This window comes from Perna viridis, chromosome 4 (genome assembly GCF_037379345.1).
Source record: "Perna viridis isolate PV_CMFRI_1.1 ecotype Kerala chromosome 4, ASM3737934v1, whole genome shotgun sequence".
Taxonomy (NCBI): Eukaryota; Metazoa; Mollusca; class Bivalvia; order Mytilida; family Mytilidae; genus Perna; species Perna viridis.
In genome coordinates, this window is record NC_142448.1 from 51,774,499 (window position 1) to 51,797,253 (window position 22,755).

Below are 22,755 nucleotides of genomic sequence, written 5' to 3' on the forward strand. Positions count from 1 at the left end.
TTTTTGTTATTTGCTTCAATTTATTTCGTATTATTTTTTCTGGTTTTTATGTTTATGTATGTATATGTATTTTTAATACATATTCAAAAACTATAACTTATACATTATTAATTACTATATAATTTAAATTCCAACGTAACATGCTTTACAGTGTCTCCATACTTACATGTAATATCAAGGAAGATACACATGAAACTAATCAAACAATATTGATTTATCGTCTGCCGTTTGCAAAGCTTCTCAAAAAGCAATCATATGATCAAAATATGTCATATTTCATACGAAAAAACTATGGAAAGTCAGATTAACAAAAAAAAGAAAGAAGAAAGTGGAAAAGGGGAAAAAACATCCTTTTACAAGACAATGATTAAGAAACTTTTGAGACATTAAGGTAACACCTACTGGACCACCATTTCCAGGAACGATGGCGAACTTCCTGTCTTTGTTTTCATTCAGATCTAAATCTTGTGCTGATACACCTCTGTAAACTGTAGTACCCACTGGAGCCAACTGCAAAAAAATACAGAATGTTATTGATTCCATGTTACACATAGAAAGAAAATTTCACAGGAATCGAGCTTTACATGAAATTTTCACTAAATTAACACATTTATCAGAATCTTCAAAAGACTGTCGATCTCCAACAAACTTTAAACTTCTGGAGAGATTTAGAACTTGAAAAAACCCTGATTTGTATGACAGAAGAACTCTTAACATACTCTGAAGTTTTATAGACAGTTGATCTTGAAAATTAATTTATGGTTATTAACCCATTCACAAAATACCAAACCTCAGCTTAACAACACTCTAAATATACTTCCTTAATACAGAATGGGTAAGATTGGTTGCTTACAATGTATCTTTTCTTACTCACACAAATTCACCCAAGGTGTACTGTATACACACCTCATTAACAATGGATGCATAAGGATGGTTGCCTATCCATTCTCACTATCATGCATCAATACAAATTCCATTTATACTGACTAAGTAAGGCTAGTTAAAAATTGAGTTATGTTTGTTTGTTGGGGTTTAACGTCCGAGCGGCAATATTTCAGCTATATTTAGACGATGAACATGAAATTGATGAAAATATGAACATGAAATGATGATGAAATGAAAAAGGAATGGGACACAAGGACAATGGGGTTGACAAATTTTGACTGCCACTGGAAATAGGGAGAGGTGGGTAGGGTTGGGCAATTTAGCCTCCTGTGGTGGAGCCCTATGGTTCCTACTCCGGGAGAATACCACAGTAGGGTTCTTAAAAATGCGAGGAACGTGGCATCTTTCCCAACATGGTGCACCACTATGGTTTGCGGTCAGGTTTTCCATATTATAGCCTGACAACCCCGGCATGTAAGAAGCCAGGGGTACCCCATTCCACCACCTGGGGCACACATCCCAGTTGCTCTGGGGGCAAAGCATCCTAGCCCCCGGCTAGGGTTCTGAGCACTATTAAGCCGCCTTTTACGACAAGCTTAGTGCTGCTGCAGGCCTATTCTTTCAACACCCGGACCCACACAGGGCTTAAAAATTGAGGACTCTACCTGTTTTCATTACCATGAGTCCACCTGAGATGTACTGTACACTAACTTCAATAACAATGAATCCACCCAAGGTGTACTGTATACATACATACACCTCCTAAACATAAAATGAGTAAGATTGATTTACACACTAAGAACACTTTCGTGAGTCCATTCAAGGTGTACTTTCTATTCTCAACATCATGTGTCCACCCTATTGTTACGGTACACATACCTATTTAACACTGAATAAGGTTGGTTTACAAACTGAGGATACTACCTGTTCTCATTATCACAAGTCCACCTGATCTGTACTGTACATTAACTTATATAATTAACAATTAACAATACAATGAACCCACCCACAGTGTACAGTGAAAAAATTAGACACTCGCCCGCCCACTCACCAATGCAAGTAAATTAATTTTTGGGCGAGTAACAACTGCATTGAACTTGCCCGTGTTGGCAAGTAATCTGTGTTATGAGATGGTCCCTTTATTTATGACATGGAATCTGATTGGTTTGTATTAAAATTTTTCTAGCAAATGAAAACAATTGAATTGAATTGAAGGTCATTTATGTAAAATGTGTTCATTTTGATCAATTAAATACTGCACCAGTTATAATGAAGGAAAAAAAAAAGGTAAATATTTCAGGCGAGTGAATTATGTTCAGCGTGAGTATAATATTGGACTTCACTCGCCCAGCTTGGCGAGTGCTTTTCAAAATCTAATATTTACACTGCAGTGTACTGTATACATACCTCATTAACACTGAATGAGTAAGGTTGGTTGATAAAGATTGGCGGGTTATCATTGACATCATTCACTGTTACTGTAATAGCGTAAAATGTCGAAGTTGTTGATTGCTGAAAAAAAAATTTTTTAAATAGTAGAATTAAGTTTTTGTCTCAATTCAAACATAAGGAGGAGTTGAGCTTTCAAGATATATGGACAGACCTACAGACAGACAGCAGGGGTCCAAATTTACATAAAAGGGTGAAAGGTCTTGGCTCCAGCACTGCAAAACTTAAAATATTACTGAGAAAGATTCTTAACTGTTTGTGAATTTTTTCTGAATTTAAATGAATTGGAATAACCACAGCAGTTAAGAATATTTGCACAGGGGCATGTACTCTCTTTACATTCCAAATGAAAGGCCAAGACCTCAGACCAATGCTAATTTGAACCCCTGAGAGATGACAGGGCTACTAGTGAAATACTTTAGTGGAATACTTACTCCTAATAATACTGTTTAATTAAACAATATATAGATTTCAATCATAAATCTGATGTACTGCAGTCCTGAATGACATAGCAAAGTTTAACAGGTTTATTTACCAAGTTTATAGTACCATGCTCATACTACATTCAAACCAAAATAAATTACAATCACAGTGCTCACAGTGCTTCAAAAATGAAATTAATTACAAGCACAGTTCTCAAAACGCTTGTGAACTGAAATTAATTACCAGCATGGTGATTATAGTGCTTTTAAAATGAAATTAATTACAAGCACAGTGCTCAAAACACTTCTGAACTGAAATTAATTACAAGCACAGTGCTCGTATTGCCTTTGAAATTATATCAATTACAGACAGCACAGTGCTCAAAATGCATCGTAACTAGATACATCTACAGACAACACAATCAACATAATAGTGCAGTAAAACACAGCCTTATGTAGAAATCACTACACAGAATGAAAAAAAAATCACAATATAATAACAGAATTTATATTACGCCTAATTTGTGAAATTTTTCTAAAATCTAATTTAAAATGTACATGTACATGTATTTGACAGAATAATTTATTTTTCTAGAGAGAAATTGCAGCTTGAAATTTACATGTAAGAGTTACCCCAATGCATTCAATAATGTCAAGATTGTCATTAAAAATTTTAAAAAATAGCAATAAAAAAAAAAAACCCTCAAGGTGTTCTAGGATTCCTATTTCCCGTTACCCGGGACAAGCGAAATTTGGGTCAGGGAAAGTTAGGTACTTAGTTACACTTTCCCGTGGCAAGTTGAAAGCTTCATATGCTGTAAGGATTTGTTTGGTTAGGAAAGCAGTCACTGACTGTGGGAAAGTTGATCTTATATGGATTTTTCCAGAGGAAACCTCAATTTCTGAAAAATCCTTGAACACTGACTCATCTACTGAAAATCAATCTACTTTCAATAATTTCAAGAGCATGAAAAAAGGGCAATTAATGGGACATTGATACCCTGCCACATTGTTTTATCTAACAAATTTGGGGATAAAAAATTTAAATTGGCATATCTTTTGTGTCAATGACCAAATCAAACTAAAATTCAATCATGATCTGTATTTTATAACACTCAATAACTACATAAAGTTTGAAGAAAATCCACCAATATCTTCATTTGGAAATCATTATGGACAGACAGACAGACACACAACTTTTTGGAAGTATCTGTGATAATAAATTAACTTCCAAATTGAGATTGATTCAGCTTTAGTCAGAAAATAAAATGTCTAAGTTAATAGTGCTCAACAACAGTACACACATAGGATTATTGTGTTTCTTCATCTACACAAAAGGCAGCAGCCACAAAAAGTTAAAAGTAAAAAAAAAATTTAATCATAAGCACAAAAAATAAAAGGAAGAAATCATCAAAATTTATGCAGTTTTACTTTAGTAAATGCAAAACTGAACATAAGGAATTGAAGAATGTAAGTTATTTTGTTAAAATTCTACATTTGTTATCTATATAAAATGTCTTGAAATCCAGAATCATCTATTTAGACCTAAAATTACTCCTTGAAAGACTTGTCTTCTCAAGGTTCAGTGGTTGGAAAGAAATTTTGTGGGGCCATTTTTCATGATAAGAAATATATTCATTTGTTAAGAAATGCCCCAAAGCCTCTCGACTTTCCAACCCCTGAAAAGTTAAAGAGAACAAACAGATTTAATTGAAAAGAAAGGACACAGATTGAATCTACTTTTGAAAAAATACATCATTTTCGTAATTCATACTTCAAAATCTTGTGCTATTAAGAGATTTTAAACGAAAACTTTAAACAAGAAATAAACACCCAAAAAAATGTTTTATCTCAAATATTACTGCATCATGATTTCTCAATCTTGCTTCTTCAAAAATAGATTTTAGGGGGAAATCAGCTCCAACAAAACATCAAAAACAGAAAAATATATTGTAAATTTAGTGTTGCCTAATGCATACAAAAATCAAATACAATAATTTGAAACACTTTTGTAAATTGCTGTCAAAATATCAAGCCTGAGAGAAGAAGTTACAGAGAAAACTGTTGTGAAAGAAATATTGCTCAAACATGAAAAAATTACAAGTACCTGAAAGGTGAAATTATTAGCAACCCAATAATAAATTTTATTTCCTAACTTAAAATTGATTTACATTTCAATAAATTCTTCTACAATAAACAAAAACAAGAGGTAGCAAGGTTCACCAGTAGTCACCAAAAAAAGCTAAAAGCATGAAGCTCAATACACACATAAATGTACTTACTCCTGAACCATTCTAGCATGATAATAAATGATGAAGCACAAGGAGTAAAAATATATATATTATATTTTTAATGCTCATCTTCATAGATGCAGTGAATCTTGTTATTTTAGGCTGCAGCTGACCCCAAAATAAACAATTTACACAGGTAATACATAGATGAACACATGACCAAGTTAAATTTTGACTTCTAGTAACTACAAATGTTGATATCAGGATACCATCCCTTGTGTGCTTTTCAAGAATCAAGATATTGTGATATCATGATATCCATGGAGAACACTGGAGTTAACCCTCCCCCTTTTATTTTGACAATTTTATCGAAATTTTGAATTTTAGGGGAAAAAATTACCAATGACAGCCTGGAAATATCTAGCCCTTTTCAAAAACTATAGATCTGCATTTACCTCATCTGACACACATTCCCTCAAAAGCTGATCTAGGGGACTAGTGTGCCAATTCCTTCTACCTAACAAGAGAAAAGGTTTAGATTTTCTGTCAGAGGTTTTCCCATTTAAAAATTTCTGCATTCACATTTTTTTGCTGAGGGATTATGTCCATATTTCAGAAACAGATAGTTCATTAGCGATCTGGTTACAAAGGATTTTTCTGTGATGAGTCACATAACAAATGATGTGCATCTAGGTAATTAACATCAATATACATGTATCATTACACAAAACTGTTTTTTTTTTCCTTCATATAAATTTGATGAGAGCAAAACTTACCAAAGGTGTGCATTTGATCTCAAATTCAATAAGATCTGTGTCATCAAAGGCTCCAGGCGTCATTCCCTGAAAATACAGAAAAAATCATTTTGAAAATATACTTAACCAGAGTTTTTGGAAATAGTTTTACAAATGTATTGCAAAAAAAAATCTTACTTAAGGAGGTGAAGCTAAGGTAAAGGACACAACTTTTACAAATCATTGGAAAGTTTGTATTCACCACCTTACATCAATCACATGTAAGCATCAAAGTAACTTGGACTGATTTCATTCTATTTCAAAAGAAAGCTTGATAGGCTTTGGTGAAATTGAATATGTTACCCTAGGTCTACCTCCTTAAGATAGCTTTCAAACACAACAAAATGAACAGATGTACTAAAACATCCCACAAGAATGAAACTGAGGAGGGAAAACTTAACAAGCATTGCACCAAAAATCCCTCAAATGATGTTTGGACGAAGTGCTCCTCCTCCCTAAAGTAAAACGATACAAAAATAGACCCTTTAGAAATGGACAGGTTATAGTGGTGCATGCATTGTAAAAGATGTGGAAGGACTGACAGAGATTTAACATATTTTGTGGGAAGTCATAGGCAGATCCAAGAGGGGGCCTCAGGTGCACCCCCTATTAATCTTTGAAAATTTTGTTGTTTATGTAGTGAAAATTGAAAATCAGTTCAGATGCTCTCCCCCCTTTAGGCCCTGGCTCATCTTTTCAGGGTTCTTGGGTCCACAAATGGAAGTATTAAAAAAGGCTACTTTCTGAAATGCCATCATATTTGCCACAATTTATACATATTTTTTTGTTAGTTATTTGTGTACAGGGAAGATTACGTGTTACCGCCTTGAAAAATAAAAGGTTTTATAACTATCATTATTTCAATTATTACATCATTACAAGATACTTACATCTCTATCCAGAGGACTAATTAGTCGTATGAAAGTTCTCACACGAAATCCATTTTCCTCCTGAGCTAGTGGACGTGACTCTAACCTGAAGAGCGATAACAGATCAATACTAGACCCTGCAGTCATAATTTCAAGCCTTATAGCACTTCCAGAATCGGTGCCATTAAGAACTCCATTAATTTGAGTATCAGCTAAATATTTGTCAGGGTTCGCAATAATATCTAAAATAAGAAAAAAAAAGGGTATAATTATATGGTTTAATTTAATGTATTGTATAAAATATATAAAATTCTATAGCACTAAATGAATTTAATCAAAGCGCCGATGGTGTTGAACCTCAGAAGTCATGATATATCTATAGGTATTTTAAAAACTTTATAATCCGCTGATGGTAATTTGTTCTTTCTGTTTTTCAAAAAAGATTTATCATTTACAAAGGGATCAGGGCTTTCATCACTACTAGAATTACACATCCACACAATACTGATTATTCAAAATTTCAATTTAAATTTCCTTTTCTTTTTTTTTAATTTCGTTTCATTTCGTTTTTTATTTTCTTTCTCAATGTGTTATCTTGACAACCTATTTTTAGTTTGAAACGTAGCCAATCACATGGAATCCATATATAGATATCAAAGACATTAAAAAATATAGTTCCAACTTCTATGTAAGTATTTGAATTTTTCATTGACAATCAATTATATAAAATATAATTTCTATCGTAGACTGTAAAACATGCAATGTATTGATACGATATAATCAATTTGATACCTTTTAACATTCATTCGCCAGATCTCTTTCGCAGTGGAAGTACTTTAAGGCGGTTATCAACCGGAAGTTATTTGGGTTGACATCAGATGGTTTTAAAACTCAGAAGTCACATGACTTCCGAGTAAAAAATCACACTGAATATAACTTTTTGTTGTTGACATCACAAAACAAATCATTTTTTTAGTTGTCAGGATGTTGTCTACTTTGTATTTATAATAGAAATTGTGATTTTGCACCATTTTTCATTTTTCACATATTTAAACTGTTTTTTTGGCAAATATAGGAGTCTCTAGGGGCAAAAATTGCATATCTGTGTTTTCAATCTGTGTTCCTTAATATTAATTGAATGTGATCAACATGGCTTATCAGAGATCTATATCACTATTTGATTGACATTTTCTTTTGATTTCAGCTACATGTATAACCTTGGTTCCCTTGATGACTCCCTTACCACACCTCTGGTACCAACCTGCTTGATTACTCCCTTATTCTGGTACCAACCTGCTTGATTACTTCCCTTACTCTGGTACCAACCAGCTTGATTACTATCTTACTCTGGTACCAACCTGCTTGATTACTCCCTTACTCTGGTACCAACCTGCTTGAGTGGCTTCCGAAATGTTCACTTTGATTGTTGGTGTACCTCCTGATTGAGCTGCTGGAGACTGACAAACTAGAAAAGAGAAGACAAATTTACAATGTATCATCATATCAGTATAAATGGACCAGTTTACATGTATATGAAGTTTTCTAACTGTGGGCAGGGATGGTGTATTATGTAGCTTCTTCAATCTAAGTAGCCCTCCTATTTACTTAAAATGTTAAATTATTGTGAGCTAGCTTACAAAGAGATTACCCTTCCCATCTCTATCAAGAGAAATGAAACATGTTAAATCTGTATACATGTATGTATATTGGATTGTCTCAGCTCCAGAATGAGCTGAGCTATGAGTATCTCAAATTACAATGTATGTCAAAACCCCTTAGTTGGATTATCTACTATTGCAGGCCTTGGACAATTATTAATTTAAAATTCATGCACATATACATAAAAATGTATGGTATCTAAACTCTCTATAAAATGTCATAAATATCAGTCCGATAGCTCAAGCAGAGTTGCAGGGTTTGGAAATAAATCATCTTCCTTCAGGCACATCTACATCATACATACATTGTATGATGCTTCTTCTTCCTTCATGTATAAAATTGAATCAAATCTATTGACTGGTTCGTGAGATGTTGCTTGTAAAATATGTTGACAGATAAACAGATTGATAGACCAACAGACTGAGTGAATCCTGCCCCAAACTTTGTTTGCATGGGTTATTTTGAATGATCTTGAGAATTTCAATGGGCCATTCTTTAACCGTTTCAATAAAAAATTCTGAATTCAATAGGACATTTTCAGCACGAATTTGATAAAAAGTGAATGGCCCCTCTAATCCCAATCACTGGAATTCAATAGGACATTTTCAGCAGGAATGTGATAAAAAGTGAATGGCCCCTCTAATCCCAATCACTGGAATGTTTTTTACTGCAAGAAGTCAATTTACTTCAAATAAGGATTTAATTTAAGCCCTACATTGAAGGAATCTCACAGAATTTCAAACTATACATGTACATGTATATCTTACTGCACAGGTACATTGTACATGTACCTGCACACTACATGTACATGTATAAATGTACATTGTAAATATCAAATAACACTTAAAATAAACTTCATCATCATGTATATTATCATTTTATGATCACTTCAAAAATTACATTGTAACTAAATACACAAGACTGCTATAGTACAATGCATAGTTTTTCCCATAGCAACTACCAAAGATAGAAAGAATTTGAACTAGGTGTGTTTACACTTGTTGAAGAGCTTTTGGTGACCTCTGAAAGTACAATGTATATACTATTTTGGATTAAGGTTATAAGTTGGTGCATTGGTTGCATTTCATCATATCCATTCTTTTTTCCACACAGTTATCAGTGATATTGTCAGACTTTTTCAGTAAACTACTTCGTTCACTTTCGTTTAGGAAAACATACATTATTTTTTTGGGCAGTAAGTGTAAGTAAAAAAATCATGAATTATTTAAGAGTTTAAATTTAAAATACTAAAATTGGTAAAAAGGATTTCATTAATAGGGGCAAATCCAGAAATCATCAAAAACAAAAAAGTGAGGTTTCAGGCTGTTATTTGATCATTTTTGCACATAATTAACAAAATTTCTAACAAAAAAAGGGGGAATTCCAACCCTAGTAATCTCTCCCTTGGATCTGTCATTGATGCTTTGAAGGCATACATGTAGAAAATTGTATGTCCTCTTGCAGTCTATTTTTTACATGTACATGTACATATCGTTCATGTGGACATTCCACTGTATGATAAGCATTTATCAATCGATTAGGGTAAACTTATTTTACAAACATCTACATATACACGTATAAAAAAGTATTTAATTGTGTGGTATAAGCAGTCAAACCATTTAAAAACATTTAGGGACACACATTCTAAAAAGGAGACAATCCATTAGCCTAAGTAATTACCATCATTTTGAGCCAATGCACATCCTACTACCAACACAAGTACGATCAAGAGGTACAGGCTGTAGGCCACCATGTTCCCTGGTAGTCAAATGGGGTATTTTGTCCCCTGCTACCTAAAAAAAATAAAGTTAACTAAACTACTATGTACAAGTACTAGATTATTCATCATACACTGTAATTTATTTCTTCAAAGACATTTTTCGATTTACATACATGCAGTGTAGTATTTATACATGTACATTGTACATTTATTTAATACATGTGCATGCACATGTAGATGCAATTAACAGGCATTATGATGACTTCAAGGTCTTCACAAATGGCAAATTTATAAATTCTACCTTTTTATGGACCATATTTCTTAAAAGTATATTTTTCGTTCTAATATTTTTTGCAATATATACTTTATGCACAATGTTATTATTTCATGTATTACATGTACATGTACAACCCCAGTCTTCCAATTACATGTACTAAGGTTTTATTAATGGTTCAAATAAAGGAAGTCCTAATAAAGAAATGGTGGAGATTTACTGGAAAAGAGACAATACAATTAATATTATAAGTTATAAACCCCCAGTTACTGTCTATGGTTATTTAGATAGTCATTAGATTCTGTTGATCTACTGACTTTCTAAATAATCATAGATGGTTACGGGAGCTTATAATATTTTTGTACAATTTTGCTTATCTACAATTTTTGTTTATCATGGGGAAATAAATTTATCTTGGTATCGAACTACATGTATATTTCTTTGAACTTTTTTGGAAATCATTCCATGGTTACTAGGTAAAATCTATTTTTGTCTTGGGGTCCTGGTCAAATGTACACACTGACCAGTGGCACGATTGAACTATCTTTGTCACAACATTCAGGTGAAATTGTTAAAAAGCGCTATATTAGACTCAACATCATTCTCATTGGTGGATGATTTTCCTTTGTCATTTGCAAATTGTTCAGTCAAATATTTTAATCAACGGCAGTATCTATGTATCATCCTTATTCGCATTTTGCAGCTTAAGTTATTTGCTTTTATCCAATCAAAATCCAAAACCCAAAATCATACAACATTTCTGAGGCTTCTACCTTAGTTTAATTACAAAAATTGGCAAACTACAGGAAACAAGATTGTTGCGAATAACCAAATGTCTCCCACTGCTGCAAAAAATGTTGAAGTGCCAAAATGCCATACATGTACATTTTGTAACTCTTGTAAAATTTGTCAAATCAAAATTGCAGTGCAAAGTGATCAACTACTGTACATGTACTTTATGTGACTAACAATTGTACATGTATACGCTGTTTTTCAGTAATGCTTTCAAAATTACGTGTGCATGTACAATGTACATACATTGTAAGTAAGCATATCTTTAACACTTTAAAGCACATAAGAAAATGAACAAAACTTTTATACATTGTACAGTCTAGACTATACAGTTCAACTTATTGGACTTACAATGTACATGTACATTTATCCAAAGGATATTTTTAAATACATTTTATACAGTGTAATAAAAACAGTTTATATTACTTTTAATCAAGAATTTAAATGTCTAGCACTTCAATTACAGGATTAAAAGTAATGAGAATGAAAATTCAATGCATAAAATCTCATTTTTGCTTTACAATACATGAACATATACTGTATTCACATTTTTTTTTGTGCATGCACATTGCAGTGAATGTACATTTTTAAAATCATTTTAAAGACATAAAAAGGACAAAACTAGAATATAAAAATTTGGCAATGAACATCTTTTCTGTGAGAAGAAAATACAAATTGAACATTGTAAAAAAATATTATGAAAGCTTCATGTACAAAATATATATAATTGTATTTCAAAGCGCAAACATGCATTATCTAATGCCAAATATGCTAAAACAAATACAAACGTGTACATTTCTGTTAGCAAATGCGTAAAATCAATTCAACAGATAAGTTCATACCTGCACAATGCAATCCAGATGAAAATAAATTAAAGTTTCTAACCGAAACAAAATTAGCCCACTTTTTTTGGTAAGATCCCTCAGTTTTGAAGTTGGGGACCTTTACCACACCTGCAATTGAATTCGTCTGTTTCAGGTAGCATGAATGCCTAACCCTAGGTTTAAAGGGAAAATGCCGTACTGTTGCTAATGTTTTGCGATCCATAAATAGAACCATAACTGTAAAACCGGTTCTGCAAGATTCATTCAACTTCAAAAGAATCGCCATGTGAAAATCTTAAAATAACATCCAATCAAATTCGATCTTTGATCGGGCATCTCCGCTCTTTTCCGTAAATGCTTTAGCTAAAAACCAATTTTTACTTTAAATCGCATACCAAACTTAAAGGCTAATGTATCATTTTTTCATTTGTTAAATTCTTCTCTTTTCTTTTAGTTTAAGTGTTTCAAATATAGAATGCCTCAGTTAATTTATTAAAAGCTCAAGATTTCTTTTTTGCCTGGTTTTCCTGGTGTTGAGACCGTAAATATTGGCTAGGTAGCTTCTGGGGTCCATCTTGATTGGGGTTGAGTGTCTTCCGGTTGGTAGATTAGAGCCAACATTGCCTGGTTACTTTTACTAAAAAAACAGGATTTTTTTCGCAAGACAACTCTCGGAACATTCTTAAAAATGTGATTAATACAAGTGCTTGTTTTCGAAACATTTCCGAAAAGACAGTTGCAAGTTGACTTGGTAAATGTTTGATTGAATATCTCTGCAACTTCATTTTGGTGAGACCCTCATAGGAAATTGGATCCCGATAATCACATAGTCACATAATCGCACTTTGGTATAAAATTAATAACTTTCTTGATCAAAAATATATTTACCAATTGCCAGTAAAACCCATTGAAGGATATATCGATGCTCATAAAGTAACCAGTCTGAAATCAATTCCCATAATAAGGTATACCTATATAAAGCTCTTGTCAAAATATCAAGTGGCTTTGGCTATAGTAGTTACAAAGAAAACTGTAAAAAAAAATTGGACACACGAACGAACAGACGGACACTATAATCACCATATAAACCTCCCTCAAAGTGGTGGTATAAAAACCACAAATGATGAGACCCTTTGGTCAATCTTAGACAATTCAAGGAATATTTTTTTGGTTCTGAAACCTTTACAAGAGTACGTACATATTTTCAACCTTGCTAAAAACCATTCAGAAATCGAGCTTGGATTCCGAAATATAAGGTACGAAATATGAATGAAAAAAGACTGGTTCGACGCCCCTAAGGTTACTACAAGAAGAATTACACTGTGAACGATGAGCATCATCACAATATCACGGACCGGCACCAGTTGACAAAGGAGCCCTGATCTGTGAAGAGGATCGGTGAGTTGAGCAGTTACCGATAAAGAGTAGAGTTCTGTTCATTTTAAACCTTCGCAGAAGATGCATTTTGCAAAATTTTATGTTTCAATAGAAATACATCTTATACCTTGCAAAGTTAAGATAATTGCAATGGAGGTATCCAGGTGTTTCAGGGTCAGATTCGGAATTTTGTTGGAAAATTTGATTAATTTCGTGCAAAATTCAGGCAAAAATAATACCTTGGAATCCCCCTTTTTAAAATGAATATTCCCCCAATGTTTTAAAAGGGTTTGCGGAAAGATTTGTCAGTATAGGTAGCAGTAATTTACTAACTTCTAGGTCATAGGAAGGGTGAGCGCTCACAAACATGTTTAACCCCCGCCACATGTACCTGTCCCAAGCCAGGAAACTGTAATTCAGTGGTTGCTGTTTTATTTAAATTCTTTGTTATTCGTTTTGTGTTTTTACCATATAGATTAGATCGATTTTCGGCTTTTATTAATAGTTCCACTTCATTTATTTTGGGGCTTTCTACAGCTTGCTTTATGGTATGGGTTGTGTCCATCATGATTGAAGACCGTATTGTTCGTTGCTTGGTATTTGGTGGATGACTATCTCATTGACAATCATACCACATCTCCCATTTTCGTGACTATCAATTTCGACCATTTACGACAAAAAGGAGTCCTTTTCTCACTTGGCGTAAGCGAGTTCTTTTCCGTTTATGTTTTCAGAGACTGCAAGGCAATGGATATGAATATAATAATCAAAATTTGACTTTTACACTTTTATTGAAATAAAGCGTGCAGTACTTGCTGTCAAAAGATGTACAATATGAATAAGCAACTACCTACAGTAAAATGAAATTTACTATTTAAATCTTTGGCGACAGTGGAGCCGGATGATTCTAGGATCCGTCCAAACGTGCAAAACAAACAAGCAACCGTATCCGGGTGAAGAATGTAAAATTTTACCACGGCTGGGTGATTTTTTTAGAAGTAAACTGTTAAGGGGGTTGTGGTCAAGTCAGAGTACTTAAACCCCGCCGCATTTTTTTGTGTTTTTGTTTGTGGTTTTTTTTTTTTTTTTTTTTTTTTTGCGCCTGTCCCATGTCAGGAATGTCTGACCTCTGTATGTGTTGTTTCGTTTTCACTACCAGTTTACTTTTAGGTTGCTGGAGTATATGGGGAAACTATTTCCCTGTATTTGATCATTTTAGTATGTGTAGTTGTGTGTTTGTTTGTTCATTTTATTGATGAACCTTAAAATCGGAACGCTTCATAATCTTGTGATATAAGACGAATGATGTTTTACCGCATATGGATGACGGAGGTCGTCCTCAAATTAAGAGTCACAGATTTTGCCGTCTATGAAACGACTTTTAACAACATCTTTTATTCTCCTGTAAAACACCAAGTACATCACAAAGTAAATACATGAAGTTGAACAGGTAAAAGACCTTATCTGATATGGACTTTTCATATAAGTCGTTTCCCAACCGTCAAAGGTATTTCGAAAAGATAGTCGTTCCTTAAAACCTCAAATTAGGAGTTCGCAAAGGTGTGCACCAGCCACGTTTAACGTTCGACAAGAAATGTAGTTTTTATTTAAGGATGTAAAAAAAATGAACAGAATAGTGATTTTCCGGTGTATATTTGTACATAGAATAGAAAATTATGAAGATTGATAGCATTTGTTTGCTCACGTTTATTTTATCTGTGGATATTTTCATTTCATTTACACAAGGTACGTTACATCTTAGAGTTCTTTGTTTAAAGAGGGAGATGGCGACTGGTAAATTATTTTGATAATTGGAGAATTCTTTATGTCCTTTCTGTGAGAAAAAAATAGCCAGGCTAAATACACGAACTCTTGTATAATTAATTCACGTATCAAAATTAATTACAGTCATGTGCAACTGATATATGAATTTTATAATGAAGTGTCACCTTAAGGGATCTGACCTCCACCAACACAGATTTGACGGGATACTAAGCATAGTTTCAGTAGCAGAATAAAGACATATTGAACTTTAAAAAAACTTTATCTAAATACATTCTACACTGTACGAATTTACGAGGTGAAATTCGGAAATGTTTTGAAAGATATATATCGAAACCATATCATCTCAGGACTTGGTTTTACTTCGATTTGTCGAGATTACTGACAGCCTACATACTGACTTAAACTTATACATGTGTTACATGTACAAGTCTTTTCAATCATTTAATTAATACATATAATTCTTCTTTCAAGAGACACGTGTAATAAGATAAGGCCGTGTATGCGTTCCCATGATACTTTTAATGCAAGTTGCGGTTCAGATCCCTGAGCTGGCAGGTTGCGGTTCAGATCCCTGAGCTGGCAGGTTGCGCTTCAGATCCCTGAGCTGGCAGGTTGCGTTTCAGATCCCTGAGCTGGCAGGTTACGGTCAGCTACATGCTGTAATGATAAGATAGGTCCAAGTTTTTTTCTCGCACAAATAAGTTTTTGTTTGTGAACAAAGGAAGCCTTAATTACTGCATCCTATTCTCAAAATTACCTTCTTGAAAATTAAAGTAGATGTAAGTTTTGCCAACTTTTTTACTTTTTTGTTTAACATGGAAATTGTCGTTTTTATCACTTCCTACGATTTTAACTATGAGATCCTGTTGTAACATATACCAACATATGTTGGTACAAAATCGACGTGCGTGGTTGTATGTTTCTAGAGTTGACGATTATCTCGGTAGCTAGATTGTTTTCCCATAGATCGTGAGCAATTCTTGACAAAATTATCAAAGGCGAAAAAGATGTAACGGTACAAGTATTTCATTAACTGTTGTTTATGCAGCGTATAATTAACTACGTTCACTTGCACCCAAACAAAGGCTGCAAATATTTTATTTACAGGGCTAAGATCAATCCGTCATGTATAAATAGGAAACATATCGTAGTAAAGAGAGAACCAATTGGTACTTATATAAAAACCCTGAAGTTCAGTTCCGACATAAGATGTTAAAAAATTACTAACATCCCAATAATATACAGTTTACTCCCTATTTTATTCCAAATGCAATATCGAATATTTTCCAAAACATTCAAAAATACATCAAACCCTCTCGGAGCCTCATTTAGACCTAATGTAATGAACATGACTATAAATTTTATGATTTGATTACCCTTCTTAGCGTTGAAACAAATATGATATAGTCGTAAATATTTACGTTAAACTTTTGAATATAAAATGTAAACGGTGTCATAAAAATATTGAAATATGTATGTATACAGATATAGGATAGGCATGCACACTGATTTGGGAAATAAAAGAGGGGATTCCGATTTTTCCGAAATTTAATAGAAAATATCTTCCAAACAAACCTTTATAGCATTGCTATAGTAAGAGAGTGAATCACATGATAGCTCAGAAATGGAAAGTGAGATTTGAAAATGGAGGGGTTCCAGAAAAACAAATTGGGACCAGGTAATTTTTGCTGATTTCTGCCCTAATGCTATGCCAAATTACCAAAACAATTCCAACAAGGGGATCCCACGCCTGGAACCCACCACTGGATCCGCTAAAGCTCATCAACCAACCTCTATTCCATCTGTGCTATGACATAGAGTGAAGAAAAGTTAACCATCCAATATCTAGCGCTAATCGAAAAAACACCCAATCAAAAAGTGCATTGCCAGCCAATCGCTTGCAATCTTGTGTTAAGACACTGTCTAGCACTAAATAAACTTTAGTATGACAACAATGACGAATATAGATTTCCAGGCAACCTCTTTCACAGCTGGAGCATGGCACCGAAATCGTGAAAAAAGTTTACCTTTAGCACTGATGTGCTATGATAGTCCAAAAAGCTATCAACCAATTAATCCCTACCACTGACCGGTGTGGTGTGGCATCCTGTCAGAAAAGAAATCGTTCAACCTCTAGCTCTGCTAGATTAACATACTAAGTCAGAGCATACACTAGGATATGAAACCCTGTCAGAAAATAGCTTGTAAATCAACCTGTAAGCAATGCTTGGTTATGGCACCAACCTCTAGTGGTTGTGGAAACTACTCTGACAGTAGCTTGCGACCCTACCTCTTTCTCTGGTGATTATAGCACAGAGTCAGGACAATAGTTTACCGGCATTGCTGATGTAACCTGCAATCTGTGAATCCAGGAGAAATGATATGAAAATGTCTTTTTCAGAGTGACTAAAGCCGGAATGGGCAATACCATGATACCATTTATCTTATATTTTGTTGACATCTAATTGTGCTTTAAAGGTATGCATGTAGTATGTTAAAACATTCTGCTTGTTTTTTCGGAAGACATTTTCAAAACCTTGAGTTTCCTCTTCGAATAATTTTTCACAATCATGAAAGCCGAAACATGACTGACTGCATGATCAAAAGGTCTTATGGACAGACAGTAGAATGATGATATACAGGGACTGTATGGAAAAGTTAATATGTCTCAGTTTGATTGGATTGTTTGATTGTATGCTCTTGTCTCGATAAAGTTTGAATTTGTAAAAGAATCTGTCATAGCCGTCATTTATATCCGTGTTTTTTTACCCTCATAAGTATGAACAAACGCATAATCACCACCGTCAGTTCAATCGAGAATCAAGCTGCTCATTGTCATGTTGGCGATACAATGTATCACCAAGCGGTGCATCTGTGTATTTTGTCGGCATAATATTTAAAATGATAGTAATAATCCATTTGTGTCATATTTTAAAACCTATTTCCAGAAAACGTAGTTTTAGTTTGCCACGAACCTTAAAGTCTTATCAGAAATTGGAACGAGATAAACGATAAACTGTTTATCAAGATCGGATTGGAAAGCCTCGACAATCTTGACGTTCCTTCTGATAATTCTCTCGTATACATTGTCCTGAAATGTCAAACAATGATTGAACTTTTTTAAAGTACATTTGAGTTTTATTAGATCTGTACGAAAGGCTATTAAGCTCGTTTCCGTAGACAATTTAAAAAAATGCGTATTATGCGAAACAAATTTTTTTTAGTATACGAAAATGTATAATACTCACCAGAGATATTTTAAAAGTTTGTTTCATTATGTAAATATTTTAACATGTTTTTATTTTATGCTTTTATATATCAGGAGTAAATTGACGGGGATTCCAGTTTCCCTTACCAGTGCACTTAGTCTATGTTCAAGTTTAATTTGTCAGATGGTGCGCATGTGATATCTGCCGTCATCGTGTAAATTTTATTTGTTGCAGGGCTTTTATGGGTTTTTTGTTTTTGTCTGCTTTTGTTTGTCGCTTTAACGATTGTCAACATTGTGCGGATCCAAGGGTGTTCCGGAGTTTTACCACCCCCTTTGTAGCAAACTTTTTGTTAATTTCGTACATAATTTTGGCAAAAATAAGCAAATTCTGGATCACATCTGGAAGCATTGGTACAAGGATTCGGGTATAACCTGCGGGACCATTGATACTTCGTGTGTTTAGGTCCAGGACCTACTATACTTTACATTTATTTTCATTGAGAACCTATTGACTCATTTTGGATGCACTTTTAAAAGCATATTTGAATTTCCTACTCTCATATTTTTTAAACCACTGGAACTGACCCTGTCGTCTCTGAATTATGCTTTGTCGATTGACCAAATAAATTTCATTTTTTTTCAGACAAAACAATTTAAAGATATATCGACAATGTATTTTTATTGCTTGTTTGTAGGGGATGAAAGTATAATCACATCAACACCACTGGTACAAACAGTAACATTTTAGTTTGGTTTCACATTTTCGACAATATATTTTATTGCTTGTTTGTAGGGGATAAAAGTATAATTACGTCAACACCATCGGTGCAAGCAGTAACATCAACGGCATACCAGTCCATTCCAACATCAACGGCATACCAGTCCATTTCAACATCAACAACACGTTTTGTTTTATTAGACCCATCAACTGCATATCCGACAGGTACTGACTCCACTCCCACGACTTCTGTGTCATCTGCAAAAACGATACTCCCATCTTCTGTCAACAGCGGTAGTACATCAACGTCGACAGTTATATCGATGACAGATTCTCCGACGACAAACAACTCTACGGTAAATGATAATGTAGCGACAACGTCAACACCATCTCAAGATACATCAGAACCAAATAGTGATGACACGAAAAGTATTAATCCGACTTCATCATCGTCGATTTTGTACGATTCCTTCTCATTGATTAATAGTGAATCAACTAGTGTATCGACACTGCTGCTAGAGGCTTCATCAATATCGTTATCGTTGTTTTCATCGAGCGCCTTGAGCTCAAATGTAGAAAAAGAATCATCAATTCACTCTCTGTCCTTAGTAAGTTCTTTTTTGGCGAGAACGGAAACTTTAAATATACCTTTAGAAACCATATCGTCTTCGTTCTTAAGTACTTCCGTTTCCGTTACGACATCGATAGTATCAGAAACATCGTCAACCACGACCTCTTCTGTAATGACATCATCCTCATTAGTACTGCCGACAAGGAGCTCGTCCGTCAGTTCAATGTCCTCTTCTGTCACTGATATTACAACACGTTCACGGACGAGTGATTCCAGTACAGCACCGGTTACCATTCCACAACGAGGCGGACAAGGGAAATCTACTGGATTGAGCGAAGGGGGGAAAGCCGCCTTGGCAATTTTTATCATAGTGGCATTAGTAGCAATTGCAGCCGTAGGAGTCATTATATACAAGAGGTAAGTATTTAAGATTGGAAAGCACTCTTCCTTTAAATAATAATTGAGACAAGCCATATGTTCTTTATTTTTCACAAAATATACTTAAATACTAGAATTTTGCTCTCGCTTAGCGCACATTCCAGCTGGCCAAGACATCAGGGATATACCATGTCATTTACAGGTGCATTATGAACAGAACCAATGCCGTTTGACAAATAATGCTATCCCTGCGAGGCATGCAGAGTCTAAAATAATATCAAGAAGAAGCAAAAAGGGTGGGGCAAATATTATCATTCCTTTGACATTCGGGGTGGGGGCGGATCCAGAAAAGGAGGGGTCCAAGCGAGGTTCTGCAGAAAAAGGGAGTGAAAGGACATTATTTACCATTTTCTGTCAATTTAACATATGAAAATAACAAATTTCCCAATAAAAAGTGGGTGCCAACCCCTGCACCCAACCCTCTGGATCCGCCACTGGGGAGCAAAAGTAATCCTCCCTCCCCGAGCAACTCGGCGGGTGTTTCTAGAAAAGCAGAGGACGCTTACCCTACCGGTGCACCTGGTCCATGCTCCCAGTTTTTAATGGAGTCCGAGTTGCTCATTTGCTTTTGTTACTTTGTATGTGTGATTTTAGTTACTTTATGTTCTTTGTTGTGTATGTCTGTTTTCCATGTCTGGTCTTTGTCCCTGGATTACATTCTTTTGATTACCACTATAACCTTGGTTCCCTTGATTACTCTCTCCCAGTACATTGTTGGTGCGATCAACTACTTTGTATTTTATTCTTTCAGGAGACATAGTATAAGATGGGCTTCCTTGACGTCATCTTCTGTGGCATACAAACGTTACACCGACGACGATGGAATCAAAATGGGGATATATGGACAATGAGTAATCTACTCTTAAAGATAAATTGACATAGATACGAATTATGACATATGAAAAAAATCGTCGGAATTTCAATAGGAAGAATTTAATCCTGATCTGGGACAAATTGATTATCGCAATCATGTTTTACACACCATATCTGCAAAGGAACCCTGTTATTGTGCCAACAATGATAAATTTTAGGTCATTACATAAAGAACGCAGTCCCGCCGTACGATAAAGATAGGATGCATATCGCTTCTTTCTCTTGACAATTAACTTGGTATAGTTCATACAAGAACTTAATTAGCCAATAAAAATTTGCTTTTGATTTGGTTTCACATTTTCGACGATATATTTTTATTGCTTGTTTGTAGGGGATGAAAGTATAATTACGTCAACACCATCGATGCAAACAGTAACATTTTCCTTTGGTTTCATATTTTCGATGGACAAGAAGAAACCTCCGTTCAAATCATTGGGTAGTCGAAATAATGATGTCGTCTTGGGAGGTCGATTTCTGTTTTGGATGGGCGCCTTCTTTCGAGTACCTCAGCAAGCGTCATGTGTATATGTATTGATTTTGGGTGGGTTGCCATGCATGGTAGACGGGACAATTTTTTGTTACGGGGAAACTATGGTCTTGTTTCAACACTACCTCGGTTGGTAATGCACGTGCACGACTAGTACATTGGTCCTGTATTTATCTGGGAAAATCAGTAGTTAAAGTTGCAAAAACTGAGAACTTGCGTCCGAAACTAGAGACGCACAAGGCACTTCATATTTTTTTTGTTCAGTTTATCTATTAAATCCACTGGTATAGTGTGTTGTATTCAAGCCACCGAGTACACACGACAATGGACAGATCAGTTAGAATCTAGCTTTAAGTCGACAACGAAAACGATTTTGTAAAATAAGTTATACAAAAGTACCAATCATATATATATTACAAATTTCGATATGCTGCACACGTGCTTTAACCTCTCACCAGCAGCATTGGAATTTATTACAGTACATATATATTTATATATAGGATGATCTTAATCCTTAAATTACTTGTATACAAGAAGTACTTAAAACGAAAACTATCGAAATAGGAAGTCAATGTATGCAATACAAGGAATGAAGCATCAGTGTTTTGGTAAAATGTAAATGTATTTTACAGTCCAAAGGAGTCAAATTTATATCGAGACAAGGAAAGTGGTGCTATTTCAAATCTTCGTTATAGCATTATTTACTTATAACCAACAAAAGCTCATTGTATATGTAACAGAACAAACTTACATGAAATAAGATTTGAATCAACATGAATTATTAGACCTCGATGGAGAACGAGAGCCAATTTACCATAAGAAAATTGCATACTATCCAGGAAAAGGAACAGAAGTGGTGGAACGCAAAAAATGCACCATCGTATAACCCTCTACAAAAATAGTAAATACTTACAGAAATCACCAAAAGGTCTTCAGCAATTGTAAACACGCCTTAAAGTAAGCTCTGAAAGGCCCCGACAACAAAAGTGATAAAATCCACGGTAACAGTATGAAGACACTTATTCAAAATAAACCAAGAAGTCAAATAACAACACAGACACATTTAAATGACCAGGATTGGCATTAGGGTGAAATCAACCATGTATCGCAAAGTACATGTACCATGCTACAAGCGCTGCAGACAACTTGGAAATAGTGTATAAACATCCGAAATCACCAAAATTAAATCAAGGCAACGAAATATCATCCGAAACATGCGCCATTCTTATTCGTTGAAAATATGGCCGAGCCATAAGATTATAACTATGTTAATATAGCTCTTTTACCACTATGGTGGAACTTATCGGTACTGGATTTGGCTTCCTATTTTGACGTTGTTGGTTTTGAGTGCTTCATGTAAACTTCCTCAGTATTTG

At 34.4% G+C, this 22,755-nt stretch overlaps 2 protein-coding genes across 3 annotated transcripts in view; one reads left to right on the forward strand and one right to left on the reverse strand.

Annotated features, from left to right (window-relative positions):
• Positions 1–12,128, reverse strand: part of LOC148620469 (uncharacterized) — a 188,168-nt gene extending 176,040 nt beyond the window's left edge. For both annotated transcript variants that reach the window (XM_088581362.1, XM_088581361.1), the window contains exons 1-7: positions 11,938–12,128; positions 9,990–10,102; positions 8,041–8,115; positions 6,672–6,892; positions 5,764–5,829; positions 2,293–2,397; positions 403–510 (exon numbers count right to left, since the gene is read on the reverse strand). In XM_088581362.1, the coding sequence (XP_088437488.1) occupies positions 403–510; positions 2,293–2,397; positions 5,764–5,829; positions 6,672–6,892; positions 8,041–8,115; positions 9,990–10,062 (648 nt within the window). In that variant the 5' untranslated portion in view covers positions 10,063–10,102; positions 11,938–12,128. The remainder of the gene's footprint in view (positions 1–402; positions 511–2,292; positions 2,398–5,763; positions 5,830–6,671; positions 6,893–8,040; positions 8,116–9,989; positions 10,103–11,937) is intronic.
• A 2,667-nt stretch (positions 12,129–14,795) lies between these two features.
• Positions 14,796–21,177, forward strand: LOC148620470 (uncharacterized). The gene is made up of 3 exons (XM_088581363.1): positions 14,796–15,042; positions 19,086–19,998; positions 20,771–21,177. Exons 1-3 carry the CDS (start codon positions 14,973–14,975, stop codon positions 20,868–20,870), a joined length of 1,083 nt encoding a protein of 360 aa, XP_088437489.1. The 5' UTR covers positions 14,796–14,972; the 3' UTR covers positions 20,871–21,177.
• Positions 21,178–22,755: the final 1,578 nt, after the last annotated feature.